Source organism: Ostrea edulis, chromosome 5, assembly GCF_947568905.1.
Source record: "Ostrea edulis chromosome 5, xbOstEdul1.1, whole genome shotgun sequence".
Taxonomy (NCBI): domain Eukaryota; kingdom Metazoa; phylum Mollusca; class Bivalvia; order Ostreida; family Ostreidae; genus Ostrea; species Ostrea edulis.
The window spans coordinates 60,158,683-60,178,793 of NC_079168.1; the positions used below are offsets into that span (position 1 = coordinate 60,158,683).

At 34.7% G+C, this 20,111-nt stretch overlaps 1 protein-coding gene across 2 annotated transcripts; it reads right to left on the reverse strand.

Moving 5' to 3' along the window:
• Positions 1-283: 283 nt before the first annotated feature.
• Positions 284-19,460, reverse strand: LOC125652379 (uncharacterized). Of its 2 annotated transcripts, none has more exons than XM_048881561.2 (11): positions 19,335-19,460; positions 13,210-13,266; positions 7,012-7,166; positions 4,980-5,097; positions 4,759-4,859; positions 4,456-4,597; positions 4,227-4,321; positions 4,022-4,127; positions 3,848-3,932; positions 3,499-3,709; positions 284-758 (listed from the first exon to the last, which is right to left on the reverse strand). In XM_048881561.2, the coding sequence occupies exons 3-11, from the start codon at positions 7,156-7,158 to the stop codon at positions 621-623; spliced, it is 1,143 nt and encodes a 380-aa protein (XP_048737518.1). In that variant the 5' UTR covers positions 7,159-7,166; positions 13,210-13,266; positions 19,335-19,460; the 3' UTR covers positions 284-620. The 2 variants fall into 2 exon arrangements, with proteins under 2 accessions (XP_048737518.1, XP_056020947.1); XM_056164972.1 differs by lacking the exon at positions 19,335-19,460 and adding an exon at positions 15,000-15,072.
• Positions 19,461-20,111: the final 651 nt, after the last annotated feature.

Genomic DNA, 20,111 nt, shown 5'->3' on the forward strand with positions numbered 1-20,111 from the left:
CTATGGGGTATATAAACTGATGACTTGTATTTATTTTCAATTATTTGTGCCGTTCTTTAGAAAATGGCTATGTGGAAGTGTTCACGATCAAGAGATGATGTAATGGGTTCTGAACGCACTCACACTCCACAAGTTTGCCTGTTCCACAACTCTTGGATTTCACTAGGTATAGGTTAACACACATTACACACACAACTCTTGGATTTCACTAGGTATAGGTTAACACACATTACACTAAGCAGAACTGAGTGAAGTGAAAAAGAGAAAACAAAATTGTTAAAAATTTTGGTAGGAAAATATGTTATACATTGCTATACATGTACAGTGTATATAAATTAATTCCGAAATTCATCACATTCTATGAACCAATATCTTTTTTCACATCTCCATCATAAAAATACTGAATGATGAATGAAATATGAATACACATGGAAAATGTTGGTACGAATAAATGTTGGATATATAATATAATATGCTCCGTTGACATTTTTGTCATTTGATGTAAAAAAAAAAAAAATAATAATTAGACTTGTACATATTTGGTTGAATCACGCATGGACATTGCCAGAAAGCAATATCTTCAAACGTTATCACAAACTGAAGTCAATGTCCACATGATGCTAAGCCTTGACCTGTGAATGCCATGATGTCTGGTCTTTATCATTAAGTTTTGCTGTATGTTGGTTGTGATGAACGAGGTCCCATTTCTTCATCCACGGACCCTGAATAGTGGTGTCAAAATCGGCGTCCTCTACATTCTGTAAAGCAACAGAGGGATGTCTAGTTATAGTTGTATTTCAACTGAATTCAAATACACAGGTATATTAACGTATCTAAGTTACTGTAGTAATAATACACAGGTATATTAACGTATCAAAGTTACTGTAGAAATACACAGGTATATTAACGTATCAAAGTTACTGTAGTAATACACAGGTATATTAACGTATCTAAGTTACTGTAATAATACACAGGTATATTAACGTATCAAAGTTACTGTAGTAATAATACACAGGTATATTAACGTATCAAAGTTACTGTAGTAATAATACACAGGTATATTAACGTATCAAAGTTACTGTAGAAATACACAGGTATATTAACGTATCAAAGTTACTGTAGTAATACACAGGTATATTAACGTATCAAAGTTACTGTAATAATACACAGGTATATTAACGTATCAAAGTTACTGTAATAATACACAGGTATATTAACGTATCAAAGTTACTGTAGTAATACACAGGTATATTAACGTATCAAAGTTACTGTAGTAATACACAGGTATATTAACGTATCAAAGTTACTGTAATAATACACAGGTATATTAACGTATCAAAGTTACTGTAATAATACACAGGTATATTAACGTATCAAAGTTACTGTAGTAATACACAGTTATATTAACGTATCAAAGTTACTGTAATAATACACAGGTATATTAACGTATCAAAGTTACTGTAGTAATAATACACAGGTATATTAACGTATCAAAGTTACTGTAGTAATACACAGGTATATTAACGTATCAAAGTTACTGTAGTAATAATACACAGGTATATTAACGTATGAAAGTTACTGTAGTAATAATACACAGGTATATTAACGTATCAAAGTTACTGTAGTAATAATACACAGGTATATTAACGTATCAAAGTTACTGTAGTAATACACAGGTATATTAACGTATCAAAGTTACTGTAATAATACACAGGTATATTAACGTATCAAAGTTACTGTAATAATACACAGGTATATTAACGTATCAAAGTTACTGTAGTAATACACAGGTATATTAACGTATCAAAGTTACTGTAGTAATAATACACAGGTATATTAACGTATCAAAGTTACTGTAATAATACACAGGTATATTAACGTATCAAAGTTACTGTAATAATACACAGGTATATTAACGTATCAAAGTTACTGTAATAATACACAGGTATATTAACGTATCTAAGTTACTGTAGTAATAATACACAGGTATATTAACGTATCAAAGTTACTGTAGTAATACACAGGTATATTAACGTATCAAAGTTACTGTAATAATACACAGGTATATTAACGTATCAAAGTTACTGTAATAATACACAGGTATATTAACGTATCAAAGTTACTGTAATAATACACAGGTATATTAACGTATCAAAGTTACTGTAATAATACACAGGTATATTAACGTATCAAAGTTACTGTAGTAATACACAGGTATATTAACGTATCAAAGTTACTGTAGTAATACACAGGTATATTAACGTATCAAAGTTACTGTAGTAATAATACACAGGTATATTAACGTATCAAAGTTACTGTAGTAATACACAGGTATATTAACGTATCAAAGTTACTGTAATAATACACAGGTATATTAACGTATCAAAGTTACTGTAATAATACACAGGTATATTAACGTATCTAAGTTACTGTAGTAGTAATACACAGGTATATTAACGTATCAAAGTTACTGTAATAATACACAGGTATATTAACGTATCAAAGTTACTGTAGTAATAATACACAGGTATATTAACGTATCAAAGTTACTGTAGTAATACACAGGTATATTAACGTATCAAAGTTACTGTAGTAATAATACACAGGTATATTAACGTATCAAAGTTACTGTAATAATACACAGGTATATTAACGTATCAAAGTTACTGTAGTAATAATACACAGGTATATTAACGTATCAAAGTTACTGTAGTAATACACAGGTATATTAACGTATCAAAGTTACTGTAGTAATAATACACAGGTATATTAACGTATCTAAGTAACAAGGGAAAAGAAATCTATGTAGGAGACTATGTCAGAATTAAGCACATAATATCAAACTTCTCTACAAAGATTTAACCTGTCTATAATAGATCAAATTTATAGCAATGATCACTGGCATCGAAACCCTTAAAATATGAACTGAAAATTTTCAAATTTTATTTTTCAAATTTTATTGTTTACAATGCTTAACTAAAGTATTTCTTATGGTCAACCAAATTTGAATATCAGTTGTTGAGTCATAAGTGAGATACAGCACTCAATTCTTTGTTATGTAAACAAGGCTCTGTCATGGTTTTGTTTACATTAGACTGTTTGATAGAAAATAGTGTGTTTAAAACAAAATGAGATGTGTCAAACACTAGAAGATATTTAATTGTGTTAAGAATTCACTTATAAATTGAAAAAAAATCTGCTTTAAACGAAACTTTAACTAGTTTATTTAACCTCTATGTAAACAAAAACATGGCAGATCCTTGTTTACATAACAAGGACTTGTGACCTCTGTATCTCCCATGTACCTTGAATACTGACATTCAAATATTTGCTGATCATTAGTAATACCTTAGTTAAGCATTCTAAACATTAAAAATCAATAAGTAAAATTTGAAAATTTTCAGCTCAAATCGTGTCCATGTCCCTTTAATATATTCTCGAATATATGATAGTACTTGTTACTGTGCAACTCCAAGCTATACCAGTATTTATCTTTACCGGAAGTAAGTCTTGTAGGTCTTTGACTGATTCCTTTTGTTTAGCCCAGCGGTCATCCCCTTCAAATCCTGTCCAATCGATCTTGTAGTCCGGATCCTTGGACGTTCGAAAGAGCAGATGGTCCTTCATTCCGTAAAATCCGGCTGGATGATCAGGTTTCTGCCAGCGGAGATCCATACTCCAACGGATCCTATTGGACATGTTGGGCAAACTGAAATAAATCATGACATTAAATTAAATCGTATTCCTCTGTAAATTTACATAGTCACACAAGCAATTCATAATTTTAAGAAATTGCACCTAGCTATAGGGTATTAGATTTACAATTATACATGGTATACAAATTTACCTTCGGTGAGGGATCATATTATTCAGCAGTAGCATACCCCCATATGGAACAGGGCATGTAATAATGTCCTTTTCCAAATCGACCTCTGTTAAATAAATACAAATTTCATATTTGATATTTCAATAACCCAGTTGAACCAATATTTTTTCTCTCTGATGACTACTCAACGATTACCCAATGTTTTTGCCATCTCCTCCTCCTCCAGCATGACATACCATGTCGTCCCATAACAACACTGATGGCGAGCCACTTTACCAGTCTTATGGCCTCTGTGTGCAACCTAAAGTGTAAATTTTATTTATTTTTTAAAAAGCTAGTGTTTCGTCTTTGTAATATAAGGTTTTAAAGTAAATTCTCATTTCGACAAGTTTTCATGTACCTGCATACAGCCATTGTCCACATTGGCGTCTAGAAGAGGAATCCATGCTGTGGGTTGTAAAACTGTGTAGGAATCTTGGTCTAAATAAGCAGTGTCTGAAACAAATGTCTATTAATCAAGAACGTCTGTGTATTTCAACACTTCTGAACGCCATGTATGAACTTAGTTTCAAAACTCTTTTAGTTATCGATTTATATTATTCTGACCACCATTTCCTTTCAGTTAGTACCTTGATGCCAAGGAACGGTAGTAGCTTCGTTTTGAGGTGTCTTAGTGCGCAGGTTCCAGACCGGGTGTCCCGCAATGTCTGGACCAATCAGCTGCTCCACAACGTTTAACAAACGCTCACTGGTCCAAAGTTCTTTAAATGCCTTACAATGACATACCAAATAAGAATATACTGAGTCTCGTGTCATTGTAAGGCATGTTTTAATACAAAGTGTTTGACACTTATTTTGTGATTTATACTTCAACATTTAAGCAGATTTTAAAAAGAAACCCCGAAACTTTTCCTTTTTGTTTTCTTTATTACCTGTGGCAGAACTCCATATTTGTGCAAAACTATGTTAGCTCCTGGAAAGTCCTTTTCGATTTTCGTCAAACGTTCAAAAAATCCGTACTCGCTGTACAACTCTGTAATAATATTCATTAGAGACTGTTTTTAAAACTTTATAGTAGTACTTCTCCTTTTATTAGCATAGAATAAGAGTAGGAGTGTTATGTTTTATCTATACTGAGAGGAAGGTATCTTACCTTTAATTTTTCCCGATTCGTACAGCTTCTGAGCCAGTAGGTCTACGAAGCGTTCAATAGCTTTTTTACATGGTTCTAGTTCTTCTTTTGTAAAGAAATCCTTTACAATCACGTAACCCTTAATTTAAAATATAGACATGTCTTAAACCTTTAACACTTCATATAGCATTGTGTGGTTAACGTTGTCCTATACATTGAAATAAAGTGGAAGTTCTTTACCACAATAATGTAAACCATATATATCTTCATTTGTAAGTAAAACCGCCGCGGTGGTCTAGAGGTAGAGCGTTCGCCCCGAATGCGGAAGGTCGGAGTTCCGAGTCCCGGCCGCGACAGACCTAAGTCCTTAAAACAAGTAGTGACAGTTCCATCGCCAAACGCTCGGCATCAGGTGTGAATGTCACAGGTCCTCGGAGGACCTTAACAACGGATGTCCCGAGTCACGGTAGGTGTGGCACGCTAAAGAACCATCATTGTTCAATGGCCGTAAGCGCCGAGCATAGGCCTGATTTGAAGTCCTTCACCGGTATTGGTGACCTCTCCAAAAGAATTAAAAATTATCGAGAGAGACGTTAAACAAGATGCAATCAATCAATGATTTGTAAATATAACAAAGTAGAGAATTAGCACCCCTTTTTGAAGAATACACTCAAAATTGCCGATTTCTGTAGCAAAAGCAATCAATTTCTTAAATGTCCTGACTATCCAAATTCAGTATTTTGAAATACAAAACACACATCTTCGAAGAACTTTCGGACCATCTCATCCGGAAGTTGTCCTATTTTTTCATCCCGCACGATAGGTTTTGCTGACAGGTTGAATATTTCCGGATGGCACTCCCCTGAATAGCCATGAAACACGTCAATTGAATTTTTTACAGCTCCAAAATTTCGCCAATGTTCCGATGCCATTTGTTTCTGTATTTGAATACTATATACACCTGACTGCAAAGTTGTTTAATTTATCGTAATTGTAAAAAAAAAAAAAAAAAGTAGGACAAGATAGCATGCAAGTCCTTGAAAACTCCGCCTGAAGAACTCTGTAAATACAATTGAGACCGCTTATCACACTTAACCTGGATATTGAAACCGCTTATATCAGATGTCAAAACCTAACCAAGGCTACACTGTAAGAAAATTACGCATTGTAAAATCAAGCGACATTTAAGATATGCTTCAATTTTCTGCGAAGGTGTGATGGATAGCCATCAACGGACATGGCTTTCAACATCTCAAAAGAACTGAAATACGGAAAGATCATATCCTCAGTATTTCACAAACCGTTACCACTATTAAGTTTTTGTCTTGGGCATAATAATCAGAAGATCATATCTTAAAGGGACGCATCACCACCCTAAAAAGGAGACTGCATGTATTTTCAAAAATGACATGCACATCTTATGTGTGTATATATATATATATATATATATATATATATATATATATATATTGAGAGAGAGAGAGAGAGAGAGAGAGAGAGAGAGAGATTCCGAAAGTAAATGAATGTACATTGATATATCCATGATGCAGAAATGAATTTTACGGTTGGGTCTAATGGAACTGTGGCTAAATGATCCTCAAATCCTATTTCACTACAAAATGCAGAGTATCATAAAGAGGTGTTGTCATTTAACTGAAATAAATAATCAGTGGCGGATCTAAGGAGGGGGGAGGCGCAGCCACACACCCCCCTCCCCTAAAATTTTCAAATATAAGGTAAATCGTGGTATTCTTGTTCAGAAAAATGTACTAAACGATAAAAGAAGCAATAATTTCTTCCACTCACGGAGAAATGGCAAAATCTTTTGATTTCTTGAATTACTTTATTAGGAGAACTTATTTTTTTCCCAAATACCCTTTAAATTTGCGTCATTTTATTAATTTCACCTTATTAAAAGTGATAGAAAATAGTACAAATGCCTAATAGGAGACATATTTCAAGTCCTATAAAATTCAGACCCCCTGCCTCATAAAGTGGCGCTCCCCGTAACCACAATTCCTGGATCCGCCCCTGATAACATACGTATACGTACATCTTCGAAAAACTGCTTTATCATATGTTCTGGAAGTTGACCAGGTTTCTTCTCTGTGACTTTCGGTCTCGCATTGATGTTAAAAACATCTGGATTACTCTCTCCAGTGAATCCGGGGGGAACATCCGACATCGGTCCCGCTGGCATATTGGCTTCTGAAAAAATGAATTACTATTACGCATGCTATGTTGTGTTAGGGTATAAAAGGTTGAGGGGAGAGAGAGAGAGAGAGAGAGGAGAGAGAGAGAGAGAGAGATGGCGGCAGGAGATTAATATAGAACCTCCGTTCACCATCAGGCTCATAGAATGTTCAAGCATCAGTCGGAAAACCACGTACGAAATGTCAAGACTAAAGATAAATGACCTGTGAAGTTTTTGCTGTTTTCGATAAATAAAAGGTTGGTCTGTTGAATATTAAGATTTCACTTTATCTAGGTTCTTGAGAATTGTAGCACCACCCCACCCCCTCCCCACCGAAAGTCATGTTATATAACTCTAAGGCAGTGGCGGGCCTAGAGAAGAGGTTGCGGAGTTTGCACTCTGGATGCAGTTTTGAAAACAAAAATTATTACTTTTGCCATTTGGGGACCCCCCCCCCCTTAAGAAGGAAAAGGTACACATTTGGGCCAGTGGTTCTGGAGAAGAAGGTGAAAATGTGGAAAGTTTACGCCGACACCGACGACAGACAACGGACAAATTTTTATCAGAAAATCTCACTTGAGCCTTCGGATCAGGTGAGCTAAAAACGCCTTAGCTTGAAAACTGTGAGAGGAACCATGTTCCCACTTTGTAGTATTTGCTCATTTCACTATTTGAGTCGAATGCTTTTGAGATATCGTACAATACACATTACATATTGAACAGCCCTCGAATTTGTTTTAGGCGCATATGTATACATAGCGTTTTTGGATTTATTGATATGTAAATTCTCGTTTAGATTTATTTTTGTCCAATCAAAACAATTGCAATATATAACATTGGAATCATTTCGTATTCCACTTCTTGCTTCAGCCTTTATACCTATCTTCGTCCATTTTTTTCTTAGTTTGCCTTGCTTTCTTGTGTGCTTTCTGTTTCCGGTTGATCTTGCGCTGATGGTTGTGTTTATCCAAGGGTGTGTATTTCTTCTTTTTGTTTGGACAGCGTTTTCTTAATGCTTGCCAAAGTGATTCAGTTTTTCGTTGCATGATAATGCGACAGTTTTTTTCCGAATTGTTAAGGTCTTCTTTTATTTTGTGAATATCTGTCTTTTTCCATAAGTTTATTTTTCACTAGTTTTGGCTTGAATGGTCCAGTAGTACGATGTCGTGGTCGCTGTTCCAATTGATGACAGTGATTTGCATCTGAGTTTGTATGCGGGATGTGAAAGTAACATTAAATCCAATATGTTGTCTTTCCTTGTTGGAAAATCGACCATATATTCTAGCCCGTTGTCTGCTACAATTTCAAGGAATGTTTGGTTGGTCATCACGGAGTCTTGTCTGTTGGTCATCACGGAGTCTTGTCTGTTGGTGATGGTTTGTTCCTCCTAGTTGATATCAGGTAGGTGGAAGTCTCCGCCAATTATGAGTATATCTCTGTTGTTGTTGTTGTGGGTTTTTTTTATGGTGCTAGCACAATTTCTTGTTTCACAGTGTCTAGGTATTCATTGTCTGTCTTATCTGGTGGTCAATAGAACGCAACTACAATCTTATAAACTTATACTACTTCTTATAATTTTTATGTGTTTGCTTTATATGATGTTCCCCAGTTGAAGTTGCTTTTTGGCTGCAATTAAAACGCCTCAATGTAGATCTTCTGTTCTTTCCACTTCATACTGATAGTAGTAGGGAAATATTTCACATGCTTTGATGGATGGGTCTAACCAAGTTTCAGTTCCAATTATAACCTCTGGATCCGTAGATTTTATGATTGTTTCTAGAAGTTTCCCTTTTCTCCTCAAACTCTGGAAAGTGATGTTCCAAAATTCTGACTTGTTTCTTTTGGTTGGGTGATGAGATCATAACGTGTGTGTTTGAGGATTATGATTAGTATTCTCCGTTAACCTTTACTCATGGTTCAAGTCTCAGCATATGCTGTTTTAGTTTCGGTTTACGAAGAAGTCACAGGGACTCAGATCTGGTGAATACGGCGGCAGAAGTGGGGGGGGGGGGGGGGAGCTTAGCTCTGTGACTTGTTCTTTTTCGGGAATTCCGTAACATTTCTATGTTTCTGTGCAGTAGCGTTGTAATGTAATAGGAAATCTCAACGGACATCAATATTTGGACTTCGCTTACAAAGCACCTATTTAACTTTCCTCAATACATTTATAACATAAAAGCCGTCTTATTATCGCCATTCCCGTATGGATACGGGTTAGAATAGGTCCTCAGTACCCCACCCCCGGGGATCTGGGTTAGAATAGGTCATCAGTACCCCTTGCTTGTCGTAAGAAGCGACTAAATGTGGCGGTCCTTCGGATGAGACCGTAAAAACCGAGGTCCCGTGTCACAGCAGGTGTGGCACGATAAAGACCCCTCCCTGCTCAAAGTCCGTAAGCGCCGATCATAGGCCTAAATTTTGCAGCCCTGTGGGTAATGGTGACGTCTCCATAAGAGTAAAAAATTCTCAAGAGGGACGTTAAACAATATCCAATCAATCAATATATCGCCACGGAAGCCCGAGTGCCAAAAAGGTGTTGTATACTAATGTTTTCCCCATGACAGAACCACTGCCAATACTGACACGAGTGACTGGCATCTGGGTCCGTGTAATTTCCTGACAAATGTAAATTAATGTCCTGATTGACCTGATGGGCAATAATTATATCTGCGCTAAAGTATAATATATACATGTACATATATATATATTATATATATATATAAAGCACTAAATAATCACAACTAGGTACTGAAAATTTTCGCCCCAGCCCGGGGTCGAACCAGCGACGTACGGCACCCACCGCCTAGCAAGATTGTCAAACCAGTGCGTAAGTCCACTCGGCCACAACGACTTCCCTAATATATAATTGCTTTATATATATATATATATATATATATACATACACACACACACACACACATCATTCTTGTAGAAATACCTCATCAGAATATTACACCATAATTTATCAGGACATCACACCTTTCGTGTTGAAAATGATGAATCCATATAATATTTTCAAAACCATTAGATTATAATTTTATGAAAGAAAAACCTACATTTAATCAGAAGAAATCTTAAAATATATATTTTTTAGATATTATACTTTAGTACAGATAGAATATTATTGTCCATCAGCACAGGAGCTAAGCCCGTTTTGGATCCAAACTCTGCTTTACCATTAATATATGTATGATAAACATCTTTATTTGTGGTATCAGAGTTCGCGCCCAAACGGGCTTAGTCCCTGTGCCCATCAGGTTGTTAAACTGGTACCCTGTTGACCTCGCTTTTCTCGTGTAGCACAAATCAGCGGGTAATCAGTCTATCAGAACACTTATCGGGACATTACACCAACCCAAAGCATGTCACTGACCCGGCCGCTAACTTGAAAGTGCACACAATCTATTTATGTACGAGCATGTGACATTGAAGGGGGGGGGGGGGTCTTTAGAATTTAGCTGGTATATCAGTTCATCTCAAGAATAGGCATTCCATCCCAGCGTAGTATTTCGTAATGTCATACAAACATGTTAGATTCCACTCATTATTTTTCGATAACTAAGTCGAAGATAACCACCGCGCCGCTCCGATAACATTTAATCTAATCCATGTCATTAAAGGACACATCTCGTGTTTTTAAACTTTTTAATTTTTTCAGCAAAATTAATTCATTTCATGCCTAAAACTACTTTACATGTGTTTTAAAAGAAACAGTTTGCGTAGTTTTCGAGTTTGATTGCGATGAAATTCAAATCTTGCGATATGCATATTTTCTTCGATATTTTACGCGCCATTATCTGTGACGTCATATGCGACCTCGAGCGAGAAGATTTGAAAACATTTGTTAGCCATTTCATAAACCGATTAGATTTAATTGACAAACAAACAATTATCACATTAACGGCTTGTAAATAACACTGCATTGGGGTGTTGTGTGCCGTTTAAGGGTGTACTTGCTGTCAGTAGAGATGATTTGGACTGTGTTTTTTTCAATTTTCGAAGGAAGGTATGAGGGACAAGACGTGAATATTTTTTGTTGGCACAACGACTCTGCCATAAAAAAAAAAACCCAGTAGAATTTGTCCCTATACTTTTTCAAACAAGCTCTTGGACAAAGACGTATATAAACTGCGAGAAAATGGTTCTATCGAAGCTTCGCACTGTTACATATAGGCCTACCGCATATGCTTTCCGTTCTGCTCTCAAATTCAATACACACTCGCACCAACTGACCTTCACCTTGTAACACCATATAGGCAGAACTTTGCTAGCAGTGTCTACCAACTGGTAGTTTTAAAAAAGAAATTTAAAGATAAAAGATAATAGAACTTTCAATTATAAATAATAAAATATGATATTTCCCAACTTTGAATTGAATTATAATGCTTTCATTTTTTTTTTTTAAAGGAACGCGTACGTGTTTACAACAACAGCACGCCGCGCTCCCACTTCCTAAGTAACGATGTGTAGATAACAAAAAATAATGATTAATAAAATTGAGCTTGAATAATATAATTTAAAAGTATTGTGATTTTCACAATAACTTTGATCATTTTTATTATTATTTTTTTTCCCGAAATGCACCCGTGACGGTAGGCCTAGTTGTCAATGCTACATGTACGTAATCGTATTATAATTTAAGCCTATCTAACTTCTCCAAAAATAAATTTAATAATAATTGCTCTGTTTATTTTAGAAAAGCAACAACGCTAATTACAGTTGTTTACAGAAATGGCATTACCAAATAGTGTTTAGACAGTGATCCCATGTAAACATTATTTACTCGCAAATTTATGCAGATTTCATACTCGCTTTCCTCGCTACATTTGGGTCGCTATTTGTATGCACTGGTGGCTAAAAGATATAAGACTCGGGAAATTTGTCAACATCGAAATAAATGTTATCCATGGTAAATAAATTAGGCCCCTAAAACCCGAGTTTTTAAAAATATCTAACACTACTATTACAACAAGTTGATCGACGAAGGTCGCATATGACGTCACTGTACCACGTGACTACCTATCTAATTAACTAGGCTTTTTGAAATCGGGGCTTAGATTTAAGTCCATATTGTGGCTAATTATCGCAATACTTCAGTGAACGAACTATTACAATTAATTTCTATAAGCATAAGGAAGACAAAATGCATATAATTCTGTATACTTTGAAAACATGAGATGTGTCCTTTAATGCATAAACAAAATATATATCAATCGCTTACAATTTACGACGTTCTTGGAGTTTTCAATTCATACATTGTTTACTAACTGAGTAAATGCTCTGTTTTATTAGTTTTACCGTAAAAACATCATGATGTTCTATTATTAAAGAACGCCCCCTTTCATCAATTCAATTCAATTATTTATTGATTCACCAAGCATGTTGGCATACAATCATGTTACACAATATGAGATATATAATGGCAATAAACTAATTACTAACAGTTCATTTACATATATGTAAATACAAGTATATATTTGATATGTACCTGTGATATTAGACTATGTATGCAATTTAGTATTGCATATTACATAAATTAAATGTAGTTATAGCACTCTACTTTTGGTGCGCAATTCAAAACATTCATGTAAAAATTCACAAAACCTTCTAGCATGAACTACATTGACAGGATTGCATAGCACTTTACAATGGTTTTCCTTTGATATATCATCATCTGCATTGTAGATGTTCAAAGGGTAATATTTCTTTCTTATATCTTTATACATGAAGCAGTCATATAAAAAATGTAACTCATCTTCAACAGTAGTTTTACAAAACTGACAAAAACGACATTCTTTTGGAATACATGGTTTTGAATATCTCCCAGTTTCAATTTCTAAAGGGTGGGCAGATATTCTTAGTTTTGTTAATCTAGAGCGTACTACTTTCGCAATTGGAAATTTCAAATAGTCTTGTAATTCATAGTTCTTTCTAATTTTACTGTAAAATAGCAATTTTCCACGTTTAGAGAATTCAGTATTTTGCAGTTGCATGTTAATATCTATAGGCAAAGTGATTTTTCACGTTAACTGTAAACAACATTAATTTTTGCCTTACCTGACTATCTGTTTATCTGTCTTTCTGGTTTCCTTCCCACAATTCCGTTCGCATACCCTATATTTCAATGTAAATTCACGGAACTATCAAGGACTGGTAACTCCAATATTTTGTAAACAACAAACTTTTAGGTGCGTTTGATTAGCTAAGGTTATCAATAAAACGTTTGTAAAATTCCTTTATTAGATATAGCTTGGGAACAAAATATTATGATGAAAATGTTTTGATATTATCTGTTAAGATGTACATTTGATTACCGTCAAGCAAAAACCACCCTTAAGTGAAAAATATCACTTTTTCACCTTTTAAATGTTTTAGATAGAAGAATTTCTCCTCTTTCTGTTGATATGTAACATTACGTTACAGCCCAATGATAATGACCTTAAAATCCCCATCAAACTTGGTAAAAACTTGCATCGAGTCGTTTGACGTCATGATTTTTGGAAATTTACGTTGTATTTTGTTACGTTTTGTTACTATTTCAAACGTAATCAAAATACATGAGTCTGAATTTTTTTTTTATCATCTGATATATAGGTATACATTTATCAACATTCAAACAATTATTTAGATTATGACAGATTCAAAATAGGCTAGTTTTTATAGTCTTTTATTCTCCCTGGGTGTCGGGAGAGGGGGCGACTACGTCCTTATACGGGGCCCTGACAATAGGTCTAATAAATTTAAACAGGTATTGCATTCTCTCTCTGGTTAAACCAACTGCCGGAATGGCTTGGAGGAAGGGTGGCATCTATATCCACGCCTTCTTGCAGCAGTTTTAGTTCTGTTCCGGGTGAGTCTGGCACTTCTTTAGCTACAGCAATACCGGTAGAAGAATGTGCACAATATATAGGAGAAATGTAAATCATTGATAAGAGTTTAATTCAGAGAGGATATTATATATACATGTACCAGTACCTTGTTTGAAAATGATTAAGGTTTGAATTTTTTTGTTGAGATGGCAAGTCAGCGAATTATACCGTAGTCGCCGCAACCCCCTCCCCCCAACATCCACACATATCACCCAACTACAATGTATCCCCTTTCAGGATTGGTGTTACATGTAACAGCCGAAAAATCGATATGTGGTAACATAATAAATCAGACTTGTTACAATCCATTTCTTATGTGAAAAAAAAATAACACCCAACGTTCTTTTAAATAGCGTATTCTACCTGGCTTATCTGCTTGGAAAACAAAGTGTCTGAATTTTCTAATACCCTTGAAGGGAATGAAATAATTGGATGTGAATGTTTTCCAGTCCAGCCATTCTCCATCAGCACCACCGAATACAACCACTTCGTTAATAGATGTCCCGCTTTTTCTGACTACGGATGCTAACTGATTCAAGATTCAACCTCTGACCTTCTGTATAATTTTTTAAGTAAACAAACCCGCAGTGATTTTTCTACATTTTTACATGGGTCCTGTGGCTTTCAAATTGGGGAAAATAGTTGACATTTTAGTCGAACTGGAAAAAATCAATTTTATCGTAAATAAGTTTTAAAATCATATCAAACATTATATCATCTTTATTTTACACATCTAATTTTCTTTAACCTTCTAAAATTTTCAACTATTCTATCCAAATCATCATTCCCATAACACTTTGTTACATGTAAGTCTTGTGTATATAATTCACATCGAACGTTTATTTTTTTCGAATACATTTTCCTTTCATAATTTCATTATTGGGGAAAATGCAAGCTAAACTGGGGGGAAATTGACAATTTTTAGGAGGGGAAAGGGCCGAAATTCAGACCCAAAATGGGCCCCCAAAAATCACTGACCCGACGTCCACTAAGCTTTTGCCATGGTATGGGACTTGCATGTGCAAATGTATTTGGGGGTGTTTGTCACTCAGCGTTCTACAAAGTAAGTACGTCAACATGAATTTATATTTGTTTTCTCATTCAAAGTAAAATGAAAATGCTTCTTTAAAAATTGAAAGACCCATAATACATGTGCAACTACACAATCGTTCTTATTTCGTCATTACTATCTTTAATTATTTAATTTGGATTTTAACTTGAAGCGTTATCACATTGCAGGTGGCATTCTTTTTCACCCAGTCCAAAATTCTCAAAACAAAAATGAAGCATAGAAATTACGCTAATAGCGACCTTGGCGTCTGTTCCGTTTTTCCCGGTGTTGAATCCTCATCTACTAGGAAGTTGACCTACGTGATTTACAAAACCTATTTCTAAATACTATTTGTTCGCCAGAAAATATTAAATTGTCTAAATTTAGAAACGGAAGTACACAGAAATAATCAAGAAGCTACGTTCTATAGCAACTCCAAACAACTGAATATTTCTAGGTGTAGCAAAGTAGAGAGGTCCAACTTGACAAAAATGGTGCGGTACAGGGGTCCGTGTTTGCCAAACTATCTATTTTGTATTGCTTATAGGAGTTATGAGATTGATCACTGTTCCGTATAGATCTTCACCTTTCATGTATACAGCTTGCGAGTAATCAAAGGTATATAAATGGACATGGTTAAGCTCTGTTGACATCGGCGAAGCTGGTTGTACCAGGACTGGTTGCTCATGCAGTTCTTATTATCGGTAAATATCACAGTATTTACAACAACGGATTTTAAACACACTTGCTGTAATACAGTATTTTAATACATTTTATAAGATATTTTTTCACACTTTAGTGGTTAGTGAATTTTATTTATAGTAAGGTACCTGTCGTTCTACTTTCACTTCATTCAAATGTGCACTATATTTGACCCAATCTAATTAAAATCATACTTCTTAGATCCGCGCCGTATACTCTGTGTAAGCGATTGTGAGCGTATCCTAGGATCTGATTTTAATTAGATTATATTTGTCCAGAGCAGCTAGCTTGTCGTTTTTTTGTCATGGCCGATTGAATGTGATCTTTGTGTTGTTCACAGATAGGACATACTTCAGTCTTGGGTGACATGAATTTTATATTTGGACAGCAAATCTGCCAGATGCCTTTGAACGTCGGTAGCCCTACTGCTGTATTGTCATTATCGATACAAACATCTTCGTATATTCTGTACAGGGACTGTTTGCTTTCACTGCATGGTAGAATTATGTGTACACCGATATTCCTGTTGACTGCTGCCGGCTGAGGCAGACCATGCTCTTCGGCATAACTAGATATGAACTGAGGAACATACCTCAAAACATCAAAACCGTATGCATTCTTAGGCCGCCTATGTTTATTTCCATGAGTTCTTGAAACCAACCCATTTGTGATCAGATGATGTATCAGAGATTTCAATGCAAACTCGCCAATGCTGTGTGTTATCAAAAAAGTGTGTCGACAAACTTAATGTATCGAAGACGTTTTCTAATTGAATCTCCATCTTTTGACTGTCTACATTTAGATTTTATCTTTATAAACTTCGCCATAATATGAAAGTCTTTCATTTTTTGTCATCTCAGTTAAGGAAATAGCGTGTTCTCTGATGTCTGAAAAACTAAATGTAGAAATACAGTTTTTCGCACACCCGCATCCCTTTTCAATTAAAGATCGTTATTTCACATCTTCTGTACAAGGATCATGGGGTAAGTTGGCAATCCCTTCCCCAAACATGTGTACCCGGGCCTCTAAATCGGTTGACATATCGTCTGATTCACCGTCATCACTGTTTTCGTTAATAGAACACGCACCTGCGTTCTGATTAGTAAGATTTTTCATGGGAAAATATTCATTGTTGATATTGTCTAGATCCTAAAAAATTTACAAAATATTTTATTAACCGTCATAAGTGAAATACAATAATTTGATTGATCATCGGGTTTTTAGAAATATTTTCAATTATTTGTCAAGCATTTTTTTTTTCGAGAGAGATATGTGTGTGTAAAAGAGTAAAGCTACAGGTCAGAACGCAGAATCTACAAGTTGGTTTTTTCTAATTTCGGAAATAAATTAGTATTTACAAAACATTTTATAATTTCATGTTAATGTTGCCAAAATACAATTGTTTAATTTTTTTTTTACGTGCGAACAAAAGGTGAGCGACATAATTATTACTAAACGTATCGCTGTATAGCTACGCAGTGGTAAACTTTATCGGTTATTTTTAGGATTCGATGCTATTTTGTACATATTTACAGCATTGTAAGATACATATGTACGTTCACAATCAAGGAATAGTACATATTGTAAAACTTGTAAACACCGCAGAAAGTAAACCAACAGGTAGCACAACAATCGGACGACTGTTTTATATACATGCAATTCATATTGTATCGATCTAATATTTCAAATAGGGGAGGGGGGGGGGGGGCGTAAACCCAGATAAACGTTACTTTAAAAATATGTCTGTTTAAAAATATGACTGTTTGGTATATGTCACACATAAATTTAGGATGTCAGGTGAAATATTTTCATTTCTATAGATTTTCATTTTACCTGTATTTCCCGAAGAAAGGGAAATACCTGTAACTATATTTTTTATTTTCGACGAAAATCCAGTATATGCATAGCACTAATTAACATCAATACTAAACACTTAAACCGATATAATATATAATAATTATATATATAACAGATAAATGAAACTTGTGTGTTTTAAAGTGCGTACTGACAGTTCCATGACTTCTCAAGGAAGCGCCTAACATGTGATTGAAAAAACAACGTTGCAGAAAATCATGCCGTCATATCGTAAAAACGTGACGTCGACTTTACCGCTTGATTTCTCGATAAACGTCACAATGCACTTAAGGGTGGTTTTCGCTTGACGGTAATCATTTACACAGCATACAATACGAATAATTCATGTCCAAGGGATTGATAGTTGGTAAACTGGGTCGGGCCGGGCCGGGTCACCTTTGTAACCCGATTTTTTTTTTTTTTTTTTTTTTATATAGTTTTCTTCGTTGATATAGGCCTATATTTGTTTGTTTTGAAACTTACAGAATATATTCTCAATGATACATTTAGTCTTCGCAACAAAATTTAACACATAATATTATTTATCGATAAAGAATTCAATGATTGTATAAAATCTGGTTGGTAAAATGGGTAGCGAGACCAAAACACACATTGTTGCATATTTTCTGTGAAATACATGTATGCACCTGCTGCTGAAAACCTAACATTTTCAATTCCTAGAGTTGAATTTCATACTTAATGCATTATTTGATCATTTAAATGCCTTTTATTTCACAGTGTGTGTGTGTGTGTGTGTGTGTGTGTGTGTGTGTGTGTGTGATTTGAGTGCATATTTCACTGCATAAAAACATCGTAAAACTAATATACTTCATTCTTGTAGAAATGTCTCATCAGGATATTACACCATAATTTATCAGGACATCACACCTTTCGTGTTGAAAATGATGAATCCATATAATATTTTCAAAATCATTAGATTATAATTTTATGAAAGAAAAACCTACATTTAATCAGAAGAAATCTTAAAATATATTTTTTAGATATTATACTTTAGTACAGATAGAATATTATTGTCCATCAGCACAGGAGCTAAGCCCGTTTTGGATCCAAACTCTGCTTTACCATTAATATATGTATGATAAACATCTTTATTTGTGGTATCAGAGTTCGCGCCCAAACGGGCTTAGCCCCTGTGCCCATCAGGTTATTAAACTGGTACCCTGTTGACCTCGCTTTTCTCGTGTAGCACAAATCAGCGGGTAATCAGTCTATCAGAACACTTATCGGGACATTACACCAACCCAAAGCATGTCACTGACCCGGCCGCTAACTTGAAAGTGCACACAATCTATTTATGTACGAGCATGTGACATTGAAGGGGGGGGGGGATCTTTAGAATACAAACATGTTAGATTCCACTCATTATTTTTCGATAATTAAGTCGAAGATAACCACCGCGCCGCTCCGATAACATTTAATCTAATCCATGTCATTAATGCATAAACAAAATATATATCAATCGCTTATCGCTTACAATTTACGACGTTCTTGGAGTTTTCAATTCATACATTGTTTACTATAACTGAGTAAATGCTCTATTTTATTAGTTTTACCGTAAAAACATCATGACGTTCTATTATTAAAGAACGCCCCCTTTCATCAGATATGTTGGTCTATAGATCTATAGGCAAAGTGATTTTTCACGTTAACTGTTTATCTTTAAACAACATTAATTTTTGCCTTACCTGACTATCTGTTTATCTGTCTTTCTGGTTTCCTTCCCACAATTCCGTTCGCATACCCTATATTTCAATGTAAGTTCACGGAACTATCAAGGACAGATAACTCCAATATTTTGTAAACAACAAACTTTTAGGTGCGTTTGATTAGCTAAGGTTATCAATAAAACGTTTGTAAAATTCCTTTATTAGATATAGCTTGGGAACAAAATATTATGATGAAAATGTTTTGATATTATCTGTTAAGATGTACATTTATACAGCATACAATACGAATAATTCATGTCCAAGGGATTGATAGTTGGTAAACTGAGTCGGGCCGGGCCGGGTCACCTTTGTAACCCGATTTTTTTTTTTTTTTTTTAAATTTTTTTTTTTTATAGTTTTCTTCGTTGATATATAATTGTTTGTTTTGAAACTTACAGAATATATTCTCAATGATACATTTAGTCTTCGCAACAAAATTTAACACATAATATTATTTATAGATAAAGAATTCAATGATTGTATAAAATCTGGTTGGTAAAATGGGTATAGCGAGACCAAAACACACATTGTTGCATATTTTCTGTGAAATACATGTATGCACCTGCTGCTGAAAACCTAACATTTTCAATTCCTAGAGTTGAATTTCATACTTAATGCATTATTTGATCATTTAAATGCCTTTTTTTTAATTTTTCCAAACCTGGGCCAAAAGGATGCGGTCGACCCGGGCCGGCGTTATTTATTCCGATTTAATTGCTAATGCTTTAATAATGGTCCTAAAAATATCATCGACTG